Here is a 16,493-nt window from a genome sequence, read left to right on the forward strand (position 1 = left end):
TCATCACAAGAGTACAAACACACTGGTTCAGTGTTGTATTAAGCATATTTTAAGCAATTACAGTTTAAAAGGTACATGATCATAGCCAATCGGGGGGGGGGGGGGGGGGGGGGTCATACCCTTAGTGCAAGTCCCAGTTTTGTTTGTTTGTTTGGGTTTATTGCCATATCAGCAAAATATTGGCTATTTAATGGCATAGACAGATATTGGAACTGTAAATCATAATATGTTCAGATCATTTGTTTAATATCAAAGTTATGAATTTTAACTGGAGGAATCTTCTCAAACTATTCTTTTATGTTCTCCTTTAAAAATTGTCTCTGATGGCTGAAATTGTAGAACATTCTAATAAAATACGTTTGATTGTTAGGGGTGTAGCACAGAATTAGTGGAGGTCCCAAACTTTGAAGGTGGCAGTAAACGGCGAAACCAAATCAAGCATACGTAGGAATGATCTGATGTGGCGAAACCCAACAGGAACCATTCATTCACAGTTTAAGTACTTATTATAATGATACGGCTTTAATATCATGGTTAAACATTGGTACCATTTTCCGCTGAAGTGTGAATATAGTTATGGTTAACACATGACAACATTGAGGACATTTTTATTATTCAAAGTATTGAATTTAATATTTGCCAAAACATGCCAGTCACAGTTTTATCTAATGCAAGTATTTGTAAATTGTAATTACATTAAAATAAGGGTTAGGCTTAGATTGTACAATTAATAACGCTTATTTCTGGTCTGGGTCGCGGTGGGTCCAGCGACACCCATAAAGACTATTCTGGTAAGGAAAAATCTGCTGCTGTAGCTCACTTTGTATTGACTAAATACAGAATAATATGTTTTACCCTTTGCACCTTTAGTAAGCAAACATTCAGCAAACTGAAAGCAATTGCACAATAAAACGTGCAAAAGTTCATGCAAACTTTTCTATATGACTGTATAATTAAGGTTTCTAAATGTATTTCTGGGGGGTGTTTTTGCATTTGTGCAATTAGTAATTAGTCTGTCCAAATATTATTAAACCTAAAGCTGTTGATTGAAAGTGTGGGTTAAATAGGTGAGTAACTTGTGTTACTGCAACTTTCCTCATATTAAATGAACTATTTTTAATGTAAATAACACTGTTTTAATCATAAATGTATAATAGTTTAATCACTATCCTAATTAAAGTAAAATAAATGCAGAATAATAACATGAATAAATAGTACAAGTGTAGTGAGAGGATCAGGCCTTAATACACGTCATGACTGACTAGCTGAGGCGACCTGGACAAAGGAGACTAAAATCACAAGTACACGTTATATATAAACATATAGGCTTAAAAATATCTTAAATCATTTATTTAACGTATGTAAAACGTTTGAGCAACGACTGCTTAGGTGTACTTTCTCCAAACTGTCCAAAGAACGTACACGACATCGCGTACTACCATACTAGATAGTATGTAAAATAGTACCGACGCGGATTAATAGCGTACTAATCTTGCGTACTAAGTAGAACGATAGTATGTAGTAGGCGAAGTGCTACGTCAACTGTTAACACGTTAGCGCTAGCTTAGCCACTGAGGCTTACGTGGAATTTCCACGTAAACGTTTCACAGTTTGTCTACAAAGTTCGATTCTTTTACTGTTTGACACGTCACGACTTTTCGGCAGCAATTATACAAATAAACTTAAAACTTTAAAAGAAATAAAAAAAGCGATTTATGGATTAGTTAGCTCGATATCTAGGGCTGTATCCCAAATACCATACTACAGCACTAGAAAGTGATTGCTATTGACTATCGGCTGTGTGTTACGCAATGTGCGGTTTGAGACGTGGCCCCCGGTTAAGCTGACTACTTCTAAACTTATGTTTTGCGCACGCGCACTTGTGACACGTAGCTTTACACCACCAGTTAGCCTCCGCTGCTAGCGACCTTCGCTACATAGAATATGAGAAAACGCGTAATCAGAAAGTTTGTTCAAGTTTACACCCAGCTAATTAAAAACACAAAATAAATACATGTAATATAAGCAACGTATCACATACGATTCGGAAATTATTTCGGGATTTAACACGGTTAGGGTTCAGACCGAAGTCCACGTAAGCAGTGGCCGAATCCTAAACGCATTTCGCCCGCACGCGAAGTCCACTACACAGGCCGCATAAATGATTCATTAATACCCATCAAAGTGAACGTATATAGGGAGCGTGGAGCAATTTGGGATCAAAACCGCGAAGAAAACATTTTAAGGCATGGCAGCTAACACAGGCTGTGTAAAAAAGGATCAATCACAACCCAACGAAAATCAGAACCATCAGAAACAAATCATATAAACATTATAAATCACAATAAAAGATGAAATATTAGGATTGGTGTTGATAAGGAGGTCTTACTTGTGCGTGTGTTCCCGTCTCTGCCCTGTGGTGCAGAAAGCTGGTGGTTAAACTCCACTGGCGGAGGAGAGGAGCAGCACCGCCTGCTTTATAAACACCGTCCACCAACGTCACAGCTCCTGCTCCAGAGCCACACACTTCATTAAAGCTACAACCAGCAGTACTGAGCACTAACACTGCAGGCCTGCCAACACACCTACCTACTGTCACTCATTCACCCACAACTAGAGCCATTTAGCATCAGCCAATCCACCTTCTGAATGTTTTGCATTACCCCAAAAAGGACATCAGACCCTAATATGAGAACATGAGACCCCAAAAAGAAGGGCATCGGACCTTAAAAAGGAGGAACATTAGACCTCAAAAAGGAGAACCTTATAAATCAGACCCTAAAAAAGAGGGCATCAGAAACCAAAAAGGAGAACAACAGACCCCAAAAAGGAGAACAACAGACCCCAAAAAGGAGGAACATCAGACCTCAAAAAGGAGGAACATCAGACCCCAAAAGGAGAACAACAGACCCCAAAAAGGAGGAACATCAGACCCCAAAAGGAGGAACATCATACCTTAAAAAGGAGGAACATCAGACCTTAAAAAGGAATAACATCAGACCCCAAAAAGAAGAACCCTATAAATCAGACCCTATAAAAGAGGAACATCAAACCCCAAAAAGGAGGAACATCAGACCCCAAAAAGAGGAACATCAGACCCCAAAAACGGAGGAACGTCAGACCCCAAAAAAGGAGGGCATCAGACCCCAAAAAAGGAGGAACATCAGACCCCAAAAAAGGAGGAACATCAGACCCCAAAAGGAGGAGCATCAGACCCCAAAAAAGGAGGAACATCAGACCCCAAAAGGAGGAACATCAGACTCCAAAAAAGGAGGAGCATCAGACTCCAAAAGGAGGAACATCAGACCCCAAAAAAGGAGGAACATCAGACCCCAAAAGGAGGACCATCAGACCCCAAAAAAGAGAATATCAGACCCCAAAAAGGAGGAACATTAGACCCAGAAAAGGAGGAACATCAGACCCCAAGAAGAAGAACATCAGACCCCAAAAAGAAGGAACATCAGACCCCAAAAAAGAGAATATCAGACCCCAAAAAGGAGGAACATCAGACCCCAAAAAGGAGGAACATCAGACCCCAAAAAGGAGGAACATCAGACCCCAAAAGGAGGAACATCATACCTTAAAAAGGAGGAACATCAGACCTTAAAAAGGAGGAACATCAGACCCCAAAAAGAAGAACCCTATAAATCAGACCCTATAAAAGAGGAACATCAAACCCCAAAAAGGAGGAACATCAGACCCCAAAAAGGAGGAACATCAGACCCCAAAAAGGAGGAACATCAGACCCCAAAAAAGAGGAACATCAGACCCCAAAAAAGGAGGAACGTCAGACCCCAAAAAGGAGGAACATCAGACCCCAAAAAGAGGAACATCAGACCCCAAAAAAGGAGGAACGTCAGACCCCAAAAAAGGATGGCATCAGACCCCAAAAAAGGAGGAACATCAGACCCCAAAAAAGGAGGAACATCAGACCCCAAAAGGAGGAGCATCAGACCCCAAAAAAGGAGGAACATCAGACCCCAAAAGGAGGAACATCAGACTCCAAAAAAGGAGCATCAGACCCCAAAAAGAGGAACATCAGACCCCAAAAAAGGAGGAACGTCAGACCCCAAAAAAGGAGGGCATCAGACCCCAAAAAAGGAGGAACATCAGACCCCAAAAAAGGAGGAACATCAGACCCCAAAAGGAGGAGCATCAGACCCCAAAAAAGGAGGAACATCTGACCCCAAAAGGAGGAACATCAGACTCCAAAAAAGGAGCATCAGACCCCAAAAGGAGGACCATCAGACCCCAAAAAAGAGAATATCAGACCCCAAAAAGGAGGAACATTAGACCCAGAAAAGGAGGAACATCAGACCCCAAGAAGAAGAACATCAGACCCCAAAAATAAGGAACATCAGACCCCAAAAAAGAGAATATCAGACCCCAAAAAGGAGGAACATCAGACCCCAAAGAGGAGGAACATCAGACCCAGAAAAGAAGAACATCAGACCCAGAAAAGGAGGAACATTAGACTCTGAAAAGGAGGAACATTAGACTCTGAAAAGAGGGCATGACAGTGGGGAGTCAGGATCGTGTCTACAGCACACAAGACTGTGGACAAACAGATAAAAAAACAGATTGTCCATCCTAAAACCAGATGTATGGACACCCTATCTAGAAGACCGATGGACACCTGAGTACCTGGACGAAGCCCACACAGACACAGGGAGAACCTGTCAAACCCCACAGACAGTGACCTCTAATAAGGAAACTTCTTCACCTTAATTGCTGATTGTAATAGTTGCACATCTGGAAACCTCTGACGCAGGAGAGACATTCATTCACTGTCTGTTTTACTGCCGATTTATCCTGGTCAGGGTCACGGTGGGTCTGATTCACTAAGCGAAATGTAGAAAACACATCCAGTCACCAGTCCATCACAGGGCAAATACACACACACACACACTTTTCTAGGAAACCGGAGCATCTGGAGGAAACCTGCATGGACACAGGGAGAACATGCAAACTCCACACAGAAAGGACACAGGGGAATCGAACCCAGGCCTTTCTTGCTGTGAAGCAACAGCGCCTTCACTTCATTAACTAAGTGTAAAACTATTCTATGGAGCCATGATGTTTTTTGTGGACCCTACTGATACCGAAACCTATTTACTTGCTTGTTGTGTGTTATTAAACGTAGAGCTCTTATAAATGATTTAGTTACTAGGCTCTTAAGTATTATTTCTTTTTGTTAGAGCTCTTGAATTGACCTTCTTTTTCCAGATCCTGTTCCACTTAAATCCCAGGGTACAAAGTTTGTCAGCCATGTGGTTGTTCGTGCTCTCGCTCGGAGATCAAATGCACAGCGCTAATTAAAACCGTGCACGCTGATAAACCCGACAACTTATTTACATTGTAGTGAGCAACAGTTTACACACCAGTATATTTATAAACTAAATATAATCCAGATAACAGAATGTATTTATCTCTGGTACTGCATTAACACCTACGATGATTTAACCACATAAACTCTGCAAAGATGAACCTGAACCAATATACTATTTTATAAGCAGTGAACCTATGGAACAGCTTTAATCCTTTTTGAAATTCTACCACAATTGGATATAAAAGGAGCGTTACTAATAGGCTCAGTCGTTTATGAGCACAGATGGGACCAAGTTTGGGCACTTAAATGCAAAATAAAAACTGCATTAACAATTACTCTCACTCACTCACTTTCTTAGCCGCTTATCCAATCAGGGTCCCGGGGGGGGGGGGGGGGGGGGTGCTGGAGCCTATCCCAGCTTTTCAATGGGCGCAAGGCACACAGTAACACCCTGGACGGGGCGCCAATCCATCGCAGGGCACACACACACACACACACACACATTCACCTATAGGGCAATTCAGTGTCTCCAATTAACTGACTGCATGTTTTTGGACTGTGGGAGGAAACTGGAGCTTCCAAAGGAAACCCACGCAGACACGGGGAGAACATGCAAACTTCACACAGAAAGGACCCGGACCGCCCCACCTGGTGATCAAACCCAGGGCCTTCTTTCTGTGAGGTGACAGTGCTACCCACCGAGCCACCGTGCCGCCCGCATTAACAATCATTCAAGCTAAATTATAACATTTCTTATTGCTAAGAAATCTATAGATTCTTAAAATACTCAGTTCATTTCATTATTAAATAATGTCGTCTGTAGCAGATTTGACCCTAATAATGTGATTCACGTCATAATTTCATTAATTTAGCTTTTTCTTGGTCCTCTGGGTCCCTCCACAAGTCCTGTCCTACCATAACACTGCATTCAATACTGTCATGTAAAGTAACGTAACTCGCAGGACTTAATGAGGTTCAGGAGCTGGTTTTCTGTTCTGGCCGTCTCGTACACTCGCTCAGTGGTGATCATCTTCCTCCATGAGATTTTTAGCAGTTTTCTGATGCGCTTGATCTCAAAAGCCTGAACTGGATGCGTCTTTCTTTCTCTTTCTTCAGTGTCCAGGCTTCACGTCCATATGTAGTTACTGGTCAGACCGAAGCTTTTATCAATCATAGTTTGGTGATGGTGCTAACTGATTTGTTTTTTCATATCCTTGTCAATTTGACCATCACCGCTATGCCCGTTTCCATTCTTGACGTCACTTCAGCAGCACGTTCTGCAGTACTTGATGTTCTACCTCCCAAATATAAGAAGGAGTCACTTGTTCCAGTCTTCTACCTTCCACCATCATCTCCAGAACTTCCTCAGACTTCATCATCACTTTTGTTTTGAGCGTTTTTCAGCATTTTATATTCATTTATGTTCATCCATGCATTTATTCAAAAAAACGTCATTTCCTCCAGTGCAGGAGTGAATCAATCACAGAGACAAACCTCAGAAGTCAGAGTGACCGAGACCTCTTATCTGACCACGACAGATTCAGTACTTCTGGTTTATATTTAATCTTATTCACACACGACAAAACGTAGTCCTATATTACATTACATGTCCCAGAGTATGTAGACACTTCACCATAGACGTTAATATCAATTCGCCCCTCATTTTCCACAGGGGTTTGGATAGTGGCTGTGGGAATTTTTGACTTCTTAGGGGTTTAGATCAGTACAGTCCACTGGAGTTCCTCCACACCCAACTCAGCAAACTATTTTTATTGACAGGGGGCGGTCTGGAGAAGGAAAGGGTCTTTTCTAAAAATTAGAAGCAACATTAGAGTTTATAACCTCTGGATTCAGAAAGTATTCAGACCCCTTAACTTTACACACTTTGTTGTGTTGTGGATTTAAACCCCTATAATGGTAAAGTGAAAAGTTCATTTCAACTTCATGTTGTGTTTTAAAATGCATTTTCTCCCTAATTTTGTCGTATCCGATTCCCTGATATTCCCTGATATTCCCTGGTATTTCACCTCTACTGCTGCAGACCTCCACTTCTCACATGAGGTTTAGGTAGCACTCCAAAATTTACCAAGCATCGACTGTTTAGTTTATTTGGATCTTCTCATAGACACTGAAGGACAGCGTACGTCTTATGTGCATAAAATATAATTTCTCAATTTTTTCCCCTATGAGGATTTCTTGCACTTTTTTACATTTTAAAAATAAATTATGATAAATTTATAACATTTTCCTCCTTTTGTTGACATTAATGTGATTTGTTGATTTGAAGAAATGTGAGCTTTAAACAAAATGAAAACAACTGATTTGTTGAAATAATCTGTATATAGATGGATTCTTTATTTATCAATTTAGTTGATTCTTGGTTTTCCTCGTTTTTGAAGTCCTCCCAAATATCATATCTTACAGTAACTTACCTACTGTCACTCATTCACTCACACCTAGAGGCATTTAACATCAGCCAGTCCACCTTCTGAATGTGTTCCATAACCCCAAAGAGGAGAACATCAGACCCCAAAATGTCAGAACATCAGACCTTTAAAAGAAGAACATCAGACCCCAAAAAAGAGAACATTAGACCTTGAAAATGAGGGCATGACAGTGGGGAGTCAGGATCATGTCTACAGCACACAAGATGTATGGACACCCTATCTAGAAGGCTGCACACACACACACACACACTCACTTACAGCAGTTTCTAGTAGCTCCAGTTAATCTGAGCGCAGGACTGTTGGAGGAAACCGGAGCATCTGGAGGAAACCCACATGGACACAGGAAGAACATGCAAACTCCACACAATATACCGAATACAAACATAAATGTATAAATACATTTATTAAAAACAGAACATTTTTGTGAAATATAAACTGTTTATTTAAAATAAAAATATTTGGGGGTGGGAGGTGGGGCTGCAGTAGAATCGGGGATCCCAGGCCAGCTTTTCCGCTCGTTCAACAGTGTAACTCTTAAGGATGTCCTATAGGGGGCACCAAATACCATTATTTACAACATAACCGTTCCCACCGGATTGTGCGTAAATATTTATACTTACAGTAGGGGCCAAACCATAATCTACATTTACATTTTCAGCATTTAGCAGACACTTTTATCCAAAGGGACTTACAGTACTGTGACTAAATACTGTCTAAGCAATTGAGGGTTGAGGGCCTCACTTAAGGGCCCAACAGTGGCTGGTCTTGAACCAGTGACCTTTTGATTATTAGTCCAGTACCTCAACCAGCAGGCTACAACTTAAACAAAGTGACTTACAACTGATACTGTATGCACTGCAAGCAATTGAGGGTTAAGGACCTCACTCAAGGGCCCAACAGTGGCAAGCTGGAAGTGGTGGGGCTTGAACCAGTGACCTTCCGATTGCTAGTCCAGTACATCAACCACTAGGCTACAACTAAGTGACTTACAACAGAGACCGTGCATACTGCAAGCAATTGAGGTTTAAGGGCCTTTGTCAGGGGCCCAACAGTGGCGGGTCTTGAAACAGTGACCTTTCCGATTACTAGTTCAGTACCTTAATCACTAGGCTACAACTTAAACAGACAAAGTGACGTACAACTGAGATCGTTTACACTGCAAGCAATTGAGGTTTAAGGGCCTTGCTCAAGAGCCCAACATTGGCAAGCTGGAAGTGGTGGGGCTTGAACCAGTGACCTTTCGATTACTAGTCCAGTACCTTAACAGCTAGGCTACATAAATAGACAAAGAGACTTACAACTGAGACCGTATACACTGCAAGCAATTTATGTTTAAGGGCCTTTCTCAGGGGCCCAACAGTGGCGGGTCTTGAACCAGTGACCTTCCGATTACTAGTTCAGTACCTTAATCACTAGGCTACAGCTGCCCTCAGTGTTACTTTTTAAGCAGACAAAGTGACTTACAACTGAGACTGTATACACTGCAAGCAATTTAGGTTTAAGGGCCTTGCTCAAGAGCCCAACAGTGGTGGGGCTTGAACCAGTAACCTTCCGATTGCAAGTCCAGTACCTCAACCACTAGACTACAACTTAAACAAAGTGACTTACAACTGAGACCGTATACACTGCAAGCAATTGAGGTTTAAGGGCCTTGAACCAGTGACCTTCCGATTACTAGTCCAGTATCTTATCCACTAGGTTACAGCTGCCCTAATCTAGGTAAGATAGACACAATTTAGACCAGCCAGTCCACCTTCTGCATGTTTTTGGAAGGTAGAACGAATCTGAAATGCATGGGAAACACGTAACCACACACGGGATCGCAGACAGTGAGTGAATGCCATGTTTCTGTGCGGCACCCACACTAACAGCTACACACTAGCCTGCCGCACCTTAACACGTACAGCGATGGCACCGATTCAAACGCTCCAGCACATAGCAATACACCTAAAGAAACTGTTAACCAATAGGAGTCTGGATACTGACGGCTTCCACCAATCACAATACAGCAGCTGCTCTCCAATAGAAGTGAGTCTGGTTTGGACCAATCAGATGCTCGCTGTGCGTTCGGCTCCGCTGCTGTGGACTGAGACTCCAGTCACGCCAGTCATTCCCGAAAAAAAGTTGGAGAAAAATAACGACCACGGCGCCCGGAAACACGGTGAGAGCGAATCTTACTTTAACTAAACTTAAATAAAATTGTGATGTTTATTTTATGTGCTTCGGTTCTTTATAAGAACCTTTAGCGGCGATTTTAGTTCGTCTGAGAGTCGGTATTTTTCTCCTCAGGTTTAAATGACGCTGGTTACTGGTGCGCGTGAGTGCGCTCGCGCTGGCCCCAAGGTTTACAACGGTTTTAACGGTTTTAACGGTTTTAATTCAAATTCAAATTCAAATTAAAGCCTTTAAATGAGACAGTGTGGAGGAGCTAATGTGGTGTTTATAGTCATAAATATTGCTTTTCTAAGTAAAAAGAGTATTTTGTAAGTGTGTGTGTGTGTGTGTGTGTGTGTGTGTGTGTGTGTGTGTGTGTGTGTGTGTGTAAATCAGATTTGTACTCAGTAGGTTACTCGGTCGTTAAGCGCTTACTCAGATTTACTTCAGACTACGCTGAACTTGTTAGTGAACAATTGATTTAAATGTATATATGTATATATAATATACACACTGATCAGTCATAATCATACACACTCACTGTCAATTCTATCGCTGCAGTGACACTGACATGTTTTAAACACCGTGTCCACTCACTGTCCACTCTATTAGACGCTCCTACCTAGTTGGTCCACCTTGTAGATGTAAAGTCAGAGACGGTCGCTCATCTATTGCTGCTGTTTGAGTCGCTCATCTTCTAGACCTTCATCAGTGCTCACAGGACGCTGCCCACGGGGCGCTGCTGGCCGGATATTTTTGGTTGGTGGACTATTCTCAGTCCAGCAGTGACGGTGAGGTGTTTAAACCTGACTCATACCAGCACAACACACACTAACACACCACCACCATGTCAGTGTCACTGCAGTGCTGAGAATCATTCACCACCTAAATAATACCTGCTCTGTGGGGGTCCTGTGGGGGTCCTGACCATTGAAGAACAGCATGAAAGGGGGTAACAAAGCATGTAGAGAAACAGATGGACTACAGTCAGTAATTGTAAACTACAAAGTGCTTCTATATGGTAAGTGGAGCTGATGAAATGGACAGTGAGTGTAGAAACGAGGTGGTTTTAATGTTATGGCTGATCGGTGTATATACAGTGGTAGCTTAGTGGGTAGGACTTTGGGCTAGTAACTGAAAGCTTGAGAGTTTGAATCACAGCTCTGCCACGCAGCCACTGTTGGGCCCTTGAGCAAGGCCCTTAATCTTCTCACCTTCTGGGGCACTATACAATGTCTGATATGCAGGAAAAGTACATTCTTAGTGCTATTCATGGATATATGTATAAATAATAAGTAAAGGTATTTCGTCAGCACATGTGGAGGAGAAGAGAGTGTGTGTGTGTGTGTGTGTGTGTGTGTGTGTGTGTGTGTGTGTGTGTGAGAGAGAGAGAGAGAGTGTGTGTGTGTGGAGTAAATCAGATTTGTACTCGGTAGGTTACTCATACTATATATATGGTGTATGTGTGTATAAATATATACACACTCTTTCTCACACACACATATGGTGTATCTATGTGTGTACATATATGTATATACACTATCTATAAATATATATATTACATAGCTTAGTGGGTAGGACTTTGGACTATTAACTGAAATGTTGAGAGTTTGAATCCCAGCTCTGCCATGCAGCCACTGTTGGGCCTTGAGCAAGGCCCTTAACCCTCTCTTCCAAACGAGCTGGGATATGTGGAGAAAGAATTTAATTGCACTGTACATCTGTATATGTATATATGACAAATAAAGGCGCTCTATTCTATGGTTGCTTGGAACGACCTTAACCCTTCCTGGGGTCGGCCATTGAGTAAATTAGGCACCCGGGCGAGAAGGTCGGGAAGAACCCACTTCCTTGCAGAGATGTGATCATATATCAGGTCTTTATGGAAATGCAATCTTCCTTGCGTAGATAGCGGAACAATTATACTCCCACATGCTTCTGCCTACGCATGGCTGTACCATCATCAGGATTCCACCATTCATCTCCAGAACAATTTCCTGTCTGTCAGGAGTTCTGAAAGATGTTTTCTGTTTAATTTCTTAATGTTTTCAAATATTTTGGTGTCCCGGGTTTGAAGTTGTTGGAAATGAAGCTTGATGTTGGGGAGGAATCAGGAATAAAATAAAGTATGCTCTGGAAAACTCCATATTTCATTCGTTCCATTGAATTCTATTGTGTGGCTACTTGGAACTCGTTGTAAAGGATAGAAATCCTGAGATTACCCTAATTAAAGTAGGACTCATCGTCATTCTGCAGTCTGCATGGTATTAAGTCAAGTCAAATTTATTTGTATAGCGCGTTTTAGAATCCAGGACCGACAGACCAAAAACCTCTGTTGAGCAAGCTGAGGGTGACGGTGGCAGCAAAAAACCCCTTAAAATGACAGGAAGAAACCTTGAGAGGAACCAGACTCAGCAGGGACCCCCGTCGTTGGGTTATACAGTCGAAGAGCAATTAATCCTAATCAAGAAATAGAAATTAGGTTTGTCATTTGGTTAGATGAGCTAGCATTTGTGCTTAACCATGTTAGACCCATGTAAGGATATCTTTTAGTAATGAAAATGTTAGGATGGGGTTTCTTGGGGCCAGTACTACCAGTTTTAAATTCTCTCTGCACAAAATAGAAATGGTAGATGCTTGTGGTGTTCCAAACTCCTCACAGATAAATTATGAGAAGTTATAATAAACTAATGCCAAGTTCACTCTACACGACTTTCCAAGTGGTCGGGTCGCTGTACAGTTCTCACTACACGACTGGATCTCTTGTAATCGGGAGTCTTTTCAGGTCGGTGTGTATTTCACACTACACGACTGATCGGTGATAGGGGGTCACACACGACACCATCTATCACCAACTGGAATCGCTGGCGAGCTTCTCTGGTCTCCCAAACTACATTTAGTCACGAAAACAAACACGAAAAGTGACGAGGGGTTTAATGATACCACGTCCAAAAATGCACGTCAACAAGTAGCGAGCGATCAAAGTTTGTGCGCTGATGTGCAGCGTAAAATCAAGTAGGAAAAATAAATGAATCTGAGTGGATTTGGCAACGTGAGCAGCATGGATTGTTCTGTAGTGAGTTGAAGGTTAATAAATATTGTTTGCAATGCAGCGTGGGTGTTTTGTAGAGAACGATCAGGTGTGCTGATGTATTCTGATATAAACTATATCATTCTGCGTTTCCCTTCACCTCGTATCTTGCGTTTTCATTGGCTGTTCGATATAGCACTCATTGCCAGTCGGCCAACTCATATCCAGATATTTGACATGCTAGATATCTCTCTTCAGCCGCTCGGATCGAGTTGTTGAGTAGTTAACACAGCGATTCAGAGACGTCCGGTTTGATGCCACATGGAGCAGACGTGAGCTCGTGTTCCCTCTAAGCAAAGTCATTTTGTTTCATTTTCTTAAGGCACATTTATCGTCTTTATTTAATTTAAGTTTTTGTTAACTTATTTATTTTGGATCAGTTTTTTGTTGTTACGATGCCTCCAAAAGTCAGTAAAACACCGGGACCCTCACAGATCCTCCTCAGGCCTGTAGTTCAAGCCACGTCCTCACCTGGTAGTGATGCCGCGGCCCGTGCAGAAGTTAGCAGTATTTCGGCATTAACCCAGAGAGCTGAGTTTCGAAAATCAGGGCAAAAATGGTGTAGTGTGAACTAGACATAAACCCATCACTGTAGAAAATGCTCATGCTCTGTCCTGTGCTGCATATAAGATGTCTTTTTCAATGTAGAATCTTTTTAATGTGTTCAATTCAGGTAACATTAAACATTTTAGTGGTGGATTTAAATGTATTATATCTGTATAATATTATATCTGATTCCTCTTACGCTGGTATAGAAGTGGACTTTGTGATTTAGTACTTGACATTAACACGTCAGGGTTCCTTCTGATAAAGAACTCGTGCACGAGCATGTAGAAAGGAAAAGTGCAATCTAATGATACAGCGCTGGTTTGTTTAGTAGGCGTCTCCCTCTTTCTCGGTCAGGCCTTCTAGGACCAGTCGCACCAGTACACGTTATATATCTGACGACTCGTTTACTCTCCGTCTCGCAGGTGGCCGTGCAAGTCTGAGAGCGGGCGTGCTGCGCCACGAGCAGCCATGGGCGAGGTCGAGGGCACCTACCGGGGGCTGCAGACGCCGGGCACGCGCCTGGGCTCTCAGTTCAGCGCAGGCATCAGCACGCTGGAACCCGGGAAGAGCCTGAGCACCGTGTCCGTGGAAAAAGGGAAGGGCCTGCAGATCCGCGTCCAGGGGCTGGACGATGCTCAGGAGTTCTACGATCTCGAGGTGCGTTTCTGAGTTCAGTCACTGTTGTTGGCATTTAGTAACGTTTGCCAGTGCTGCCCACTTACTGGAGTAGTGCCAGTCATGCTGAAATCTTTGCTTATGCTGTATTCTTGGTTGGCTTTGGCTACGCATGTTGACTTTAAGATGGCAAGAGCCGCATTTGGAGAGATAAGATTTATACTGGAAATGTTAGTGTGTCCCAGTTCGTCTTGATTTAGGGATTTAGGTTTTGGAGCTTGAACTGGTTTCGACCCACGTTGCATTTGCATCAGTTTTTATTGGAAGCAAGGATGCATCAACAGAGGGCGCTGCACAAAGTACACAGGAAGTAAACCGTAGTACCAAGCTGGTGGAGTGTCTATGTTATCTGTGAGAGCTTGTGCTGCTGTTACAGATGTCTGTTTAATCCGTAATGAAGGCGCTGATCGGTGGCGCAGCGGGATATTCCACTAGCACACCAGCACCGAGATTCTGAACTCCTCGACGTTGCCACCGGTCAGCTGGGCGCCATCTAGCAGGCATAATTGGCCACAGTGTCTGCTTAAACAGCAGAGGGCGCTAGCGCTATTCACCTCGCCTGGTTGACGTCACTGGCGCTATACGCCTGGTTGCCAGATTCGGGTTTTTTTCAGCCAAATTGAGCTTAATTAAAAATTGTTTTGCATAGTTTGCACCTACCTCAGAAATAAAAGAGCATTCATTAATTAGATAAATAAAAGATCAGCACAAATACAGGATTTTATTTTAGTTTTTAAGAGAAATAATAAAAGGAAACTTTGTCCGACGCTGAGCTGCACTGCACTCGTCAAAGTAGTATCGTGAATCGCATCGCATCGTGGGTAGAGTGTGTTGTTACATCCCTAAAATAGACTACGATAAATTTGGATAAAATGCTTAAATAAATTGGAAAAAAGAAAGCGCTGATCAATTATAGGTGATAAAAAGACCTTTTTCCTCTATAACCCCTGACACGCCCACTGATGTCATCATGGTTCCTCCTAAAAAAAACAACTATTCTTTGGTTCAAGTGAGTTTATTTTTATCTTGGATGAAAATGTACCGAAGGCTTCACGGAACCCGTTCCACGTTGGACGAAAATAACTTAATAGTCGCCAGTGTTGCCAGGTCTGTGGTTTTCTTCTAGCCCAGCAATTATTTTTGGGCTGTGGTGCTCATTTTGCATACGTTATGGTAAATCTAAAGCATGTACTAGCAGCTGCTACTATCAGGTTTTTAAATGGGTGTTAATTCGGCTTGGCGAGGCGATGCAGACAAACGTTCGTGTACACATACGACCTGGTGGGACCCCTAATTATATTTGCCTTATTAAATGTAATTTATAAAGCTTGTATAAAGCTTCGCCTGCTTGTTTCTCATGTTCTGTATTTGATCGTGCAGTCGGGTGTTAGATAAAGAGGGCTTTCGTCTCTCTGGGCAGCTGTGCTTCGCGTGCTTGCTGTATTTTCACGGTTGGCAGCTGCCACATTGCTTTGCCCTCTTAAATCCTGTGTGTAATCTTTCCAGAACTAACTGGGTCGGCTGGATGTCACGATAGTGGAGGTGTAGGACCGGGATTTGTTCCCTGTGCAGCTTTTCTTAAGAGTCGAGCCAAAACATTGGAAGGGAGCATTAATAAAAATACACCGATCAGCCATAACATTAAAACCACCTCCTTGTTTCTACACTCACTGTCCATGTTATCAGCTCCACTTACCATATAGAAGCACTTTGTAGTTCTACAATTACTGACTGTAGTCCATCTGTTTCTCTACATGCTTTGTTACCCCCTTTCATGCTTTTCTTCAATGGTCAGGACCACCACAGAGCAGGTATTATTTAGGTGGTGGATGATTCTCAGCACTGCAGTGACACCGACATGGTGGTGGTGTGTTAGTGTGTGTTGTGCTGGTATGAGCGGATCAGACACAGCAGCGCTGCTGGAGTTTTTAAACACCGTGTCCACTCACTGTCCACTCTATTAGACACTCCTACCTAGTCGGTCCACCTTGTAGATGTAAAGTCAGAGACGATCGCTCATATTTTTGGCTGGTGGACTATTCTCAGTCCAGCAGGGACAGTGAGGTGTTTAAAAACTCCAGCAGCACTGCTGTGTCTGATCCTTCAATGCTGTTTTTGAACACAATTTGATAAATCAGGTCAGGTGACGGGACATGGCAGCACGCCGTTTTTGATTCTGCTTTGGCGCGATCACATTTAGACTTGAATAACAAGGACAGAACTCTGAAAAGTGAAATTGAACTTCAAA

General features: G+C 42.5%; 2 protein-coding genes and 1 long non-coding RNA gene across 4 annotated transcripts in view; 1 reads left to right on the top strand and 2 right to left on the bottom strand.

Moving 5' to 3' along the window:
- Nucleotides 1-2,465, bottom strand: part of hdlbpa (high density lipoprotein binding protein a) — a 33,359-nt gene extending 30,894 nt beyond the window's left edge. Inside the window, exon 1 of the mRNA XM_062997203.1 lies at nucleotides 2,390-2,465. The gene's annotated coding sequence lies outside the window, so the exon portion shown is untranslated. The remainder of the gene's footprint in view (nucleotides 1-2,389) is intronic.
- Nucleotides 2,466-4,803: 2,338 nt separating this feature from the next.
- LOC134316766 (uncharacterized) lies at nucleotides 4,804-9,841 on the bottom strand. The gene is made up of 4 exons (XR_010013125.1): nucleotides 9,763-9,841; nucleotides 8,035-8,094; nucleotides 7,762-7,880; nucleotides 4,804-4,841 (listed from the first exon to the last, which is right to left on the bottom strand). It is a non-coding gene; the product is annotated as an uncharacterized LOC134316766 (long non-coding RNA).
- Nucleotides 9,829-16,493, top strand: part of farp2 (FERM, RhoGEF and pleckstrin domain protein 2) — an 85,764-nt gene continuing 79,099 nt past the window's right edge. For both annotated transcript variants that reach the window (XM_062997204.1, XM_062997205.1), the window contains exons 1-2: nucleotides 9,829-9,937; nucleotides 13,993-14,227. In XM_062997204.1, coding sequence (XP_062853274.1) covers nucleotides 14,039-14,227 — 189 coding nt within the window. In that variant the 5' untranslated portion in view covers nucleotides 9,829-9,937; nucleotides 13,993-14,038. The remainder of the gene's footprint in view (nucleotides 9,938-13,992; nucleotides 14,228-16,493) is intronic.

Source organism: Trichomycterus rosablanca, chromosome 6 (genome assembly GCF_030014385.1).
Source record: "Trichomycterus rosablanca isolate fTriRos1 chromosome 6, fTriRos1.hap1, whole genome shotgun sequence".
Taxonomy (NCBI): domain Eukaryota; kingdom Metazoa; phylum Chordata; class Actinopteri; order Siluriformes; family Trichomycteridae; genus Trichomycterus; species Trichomycterus rosablanca.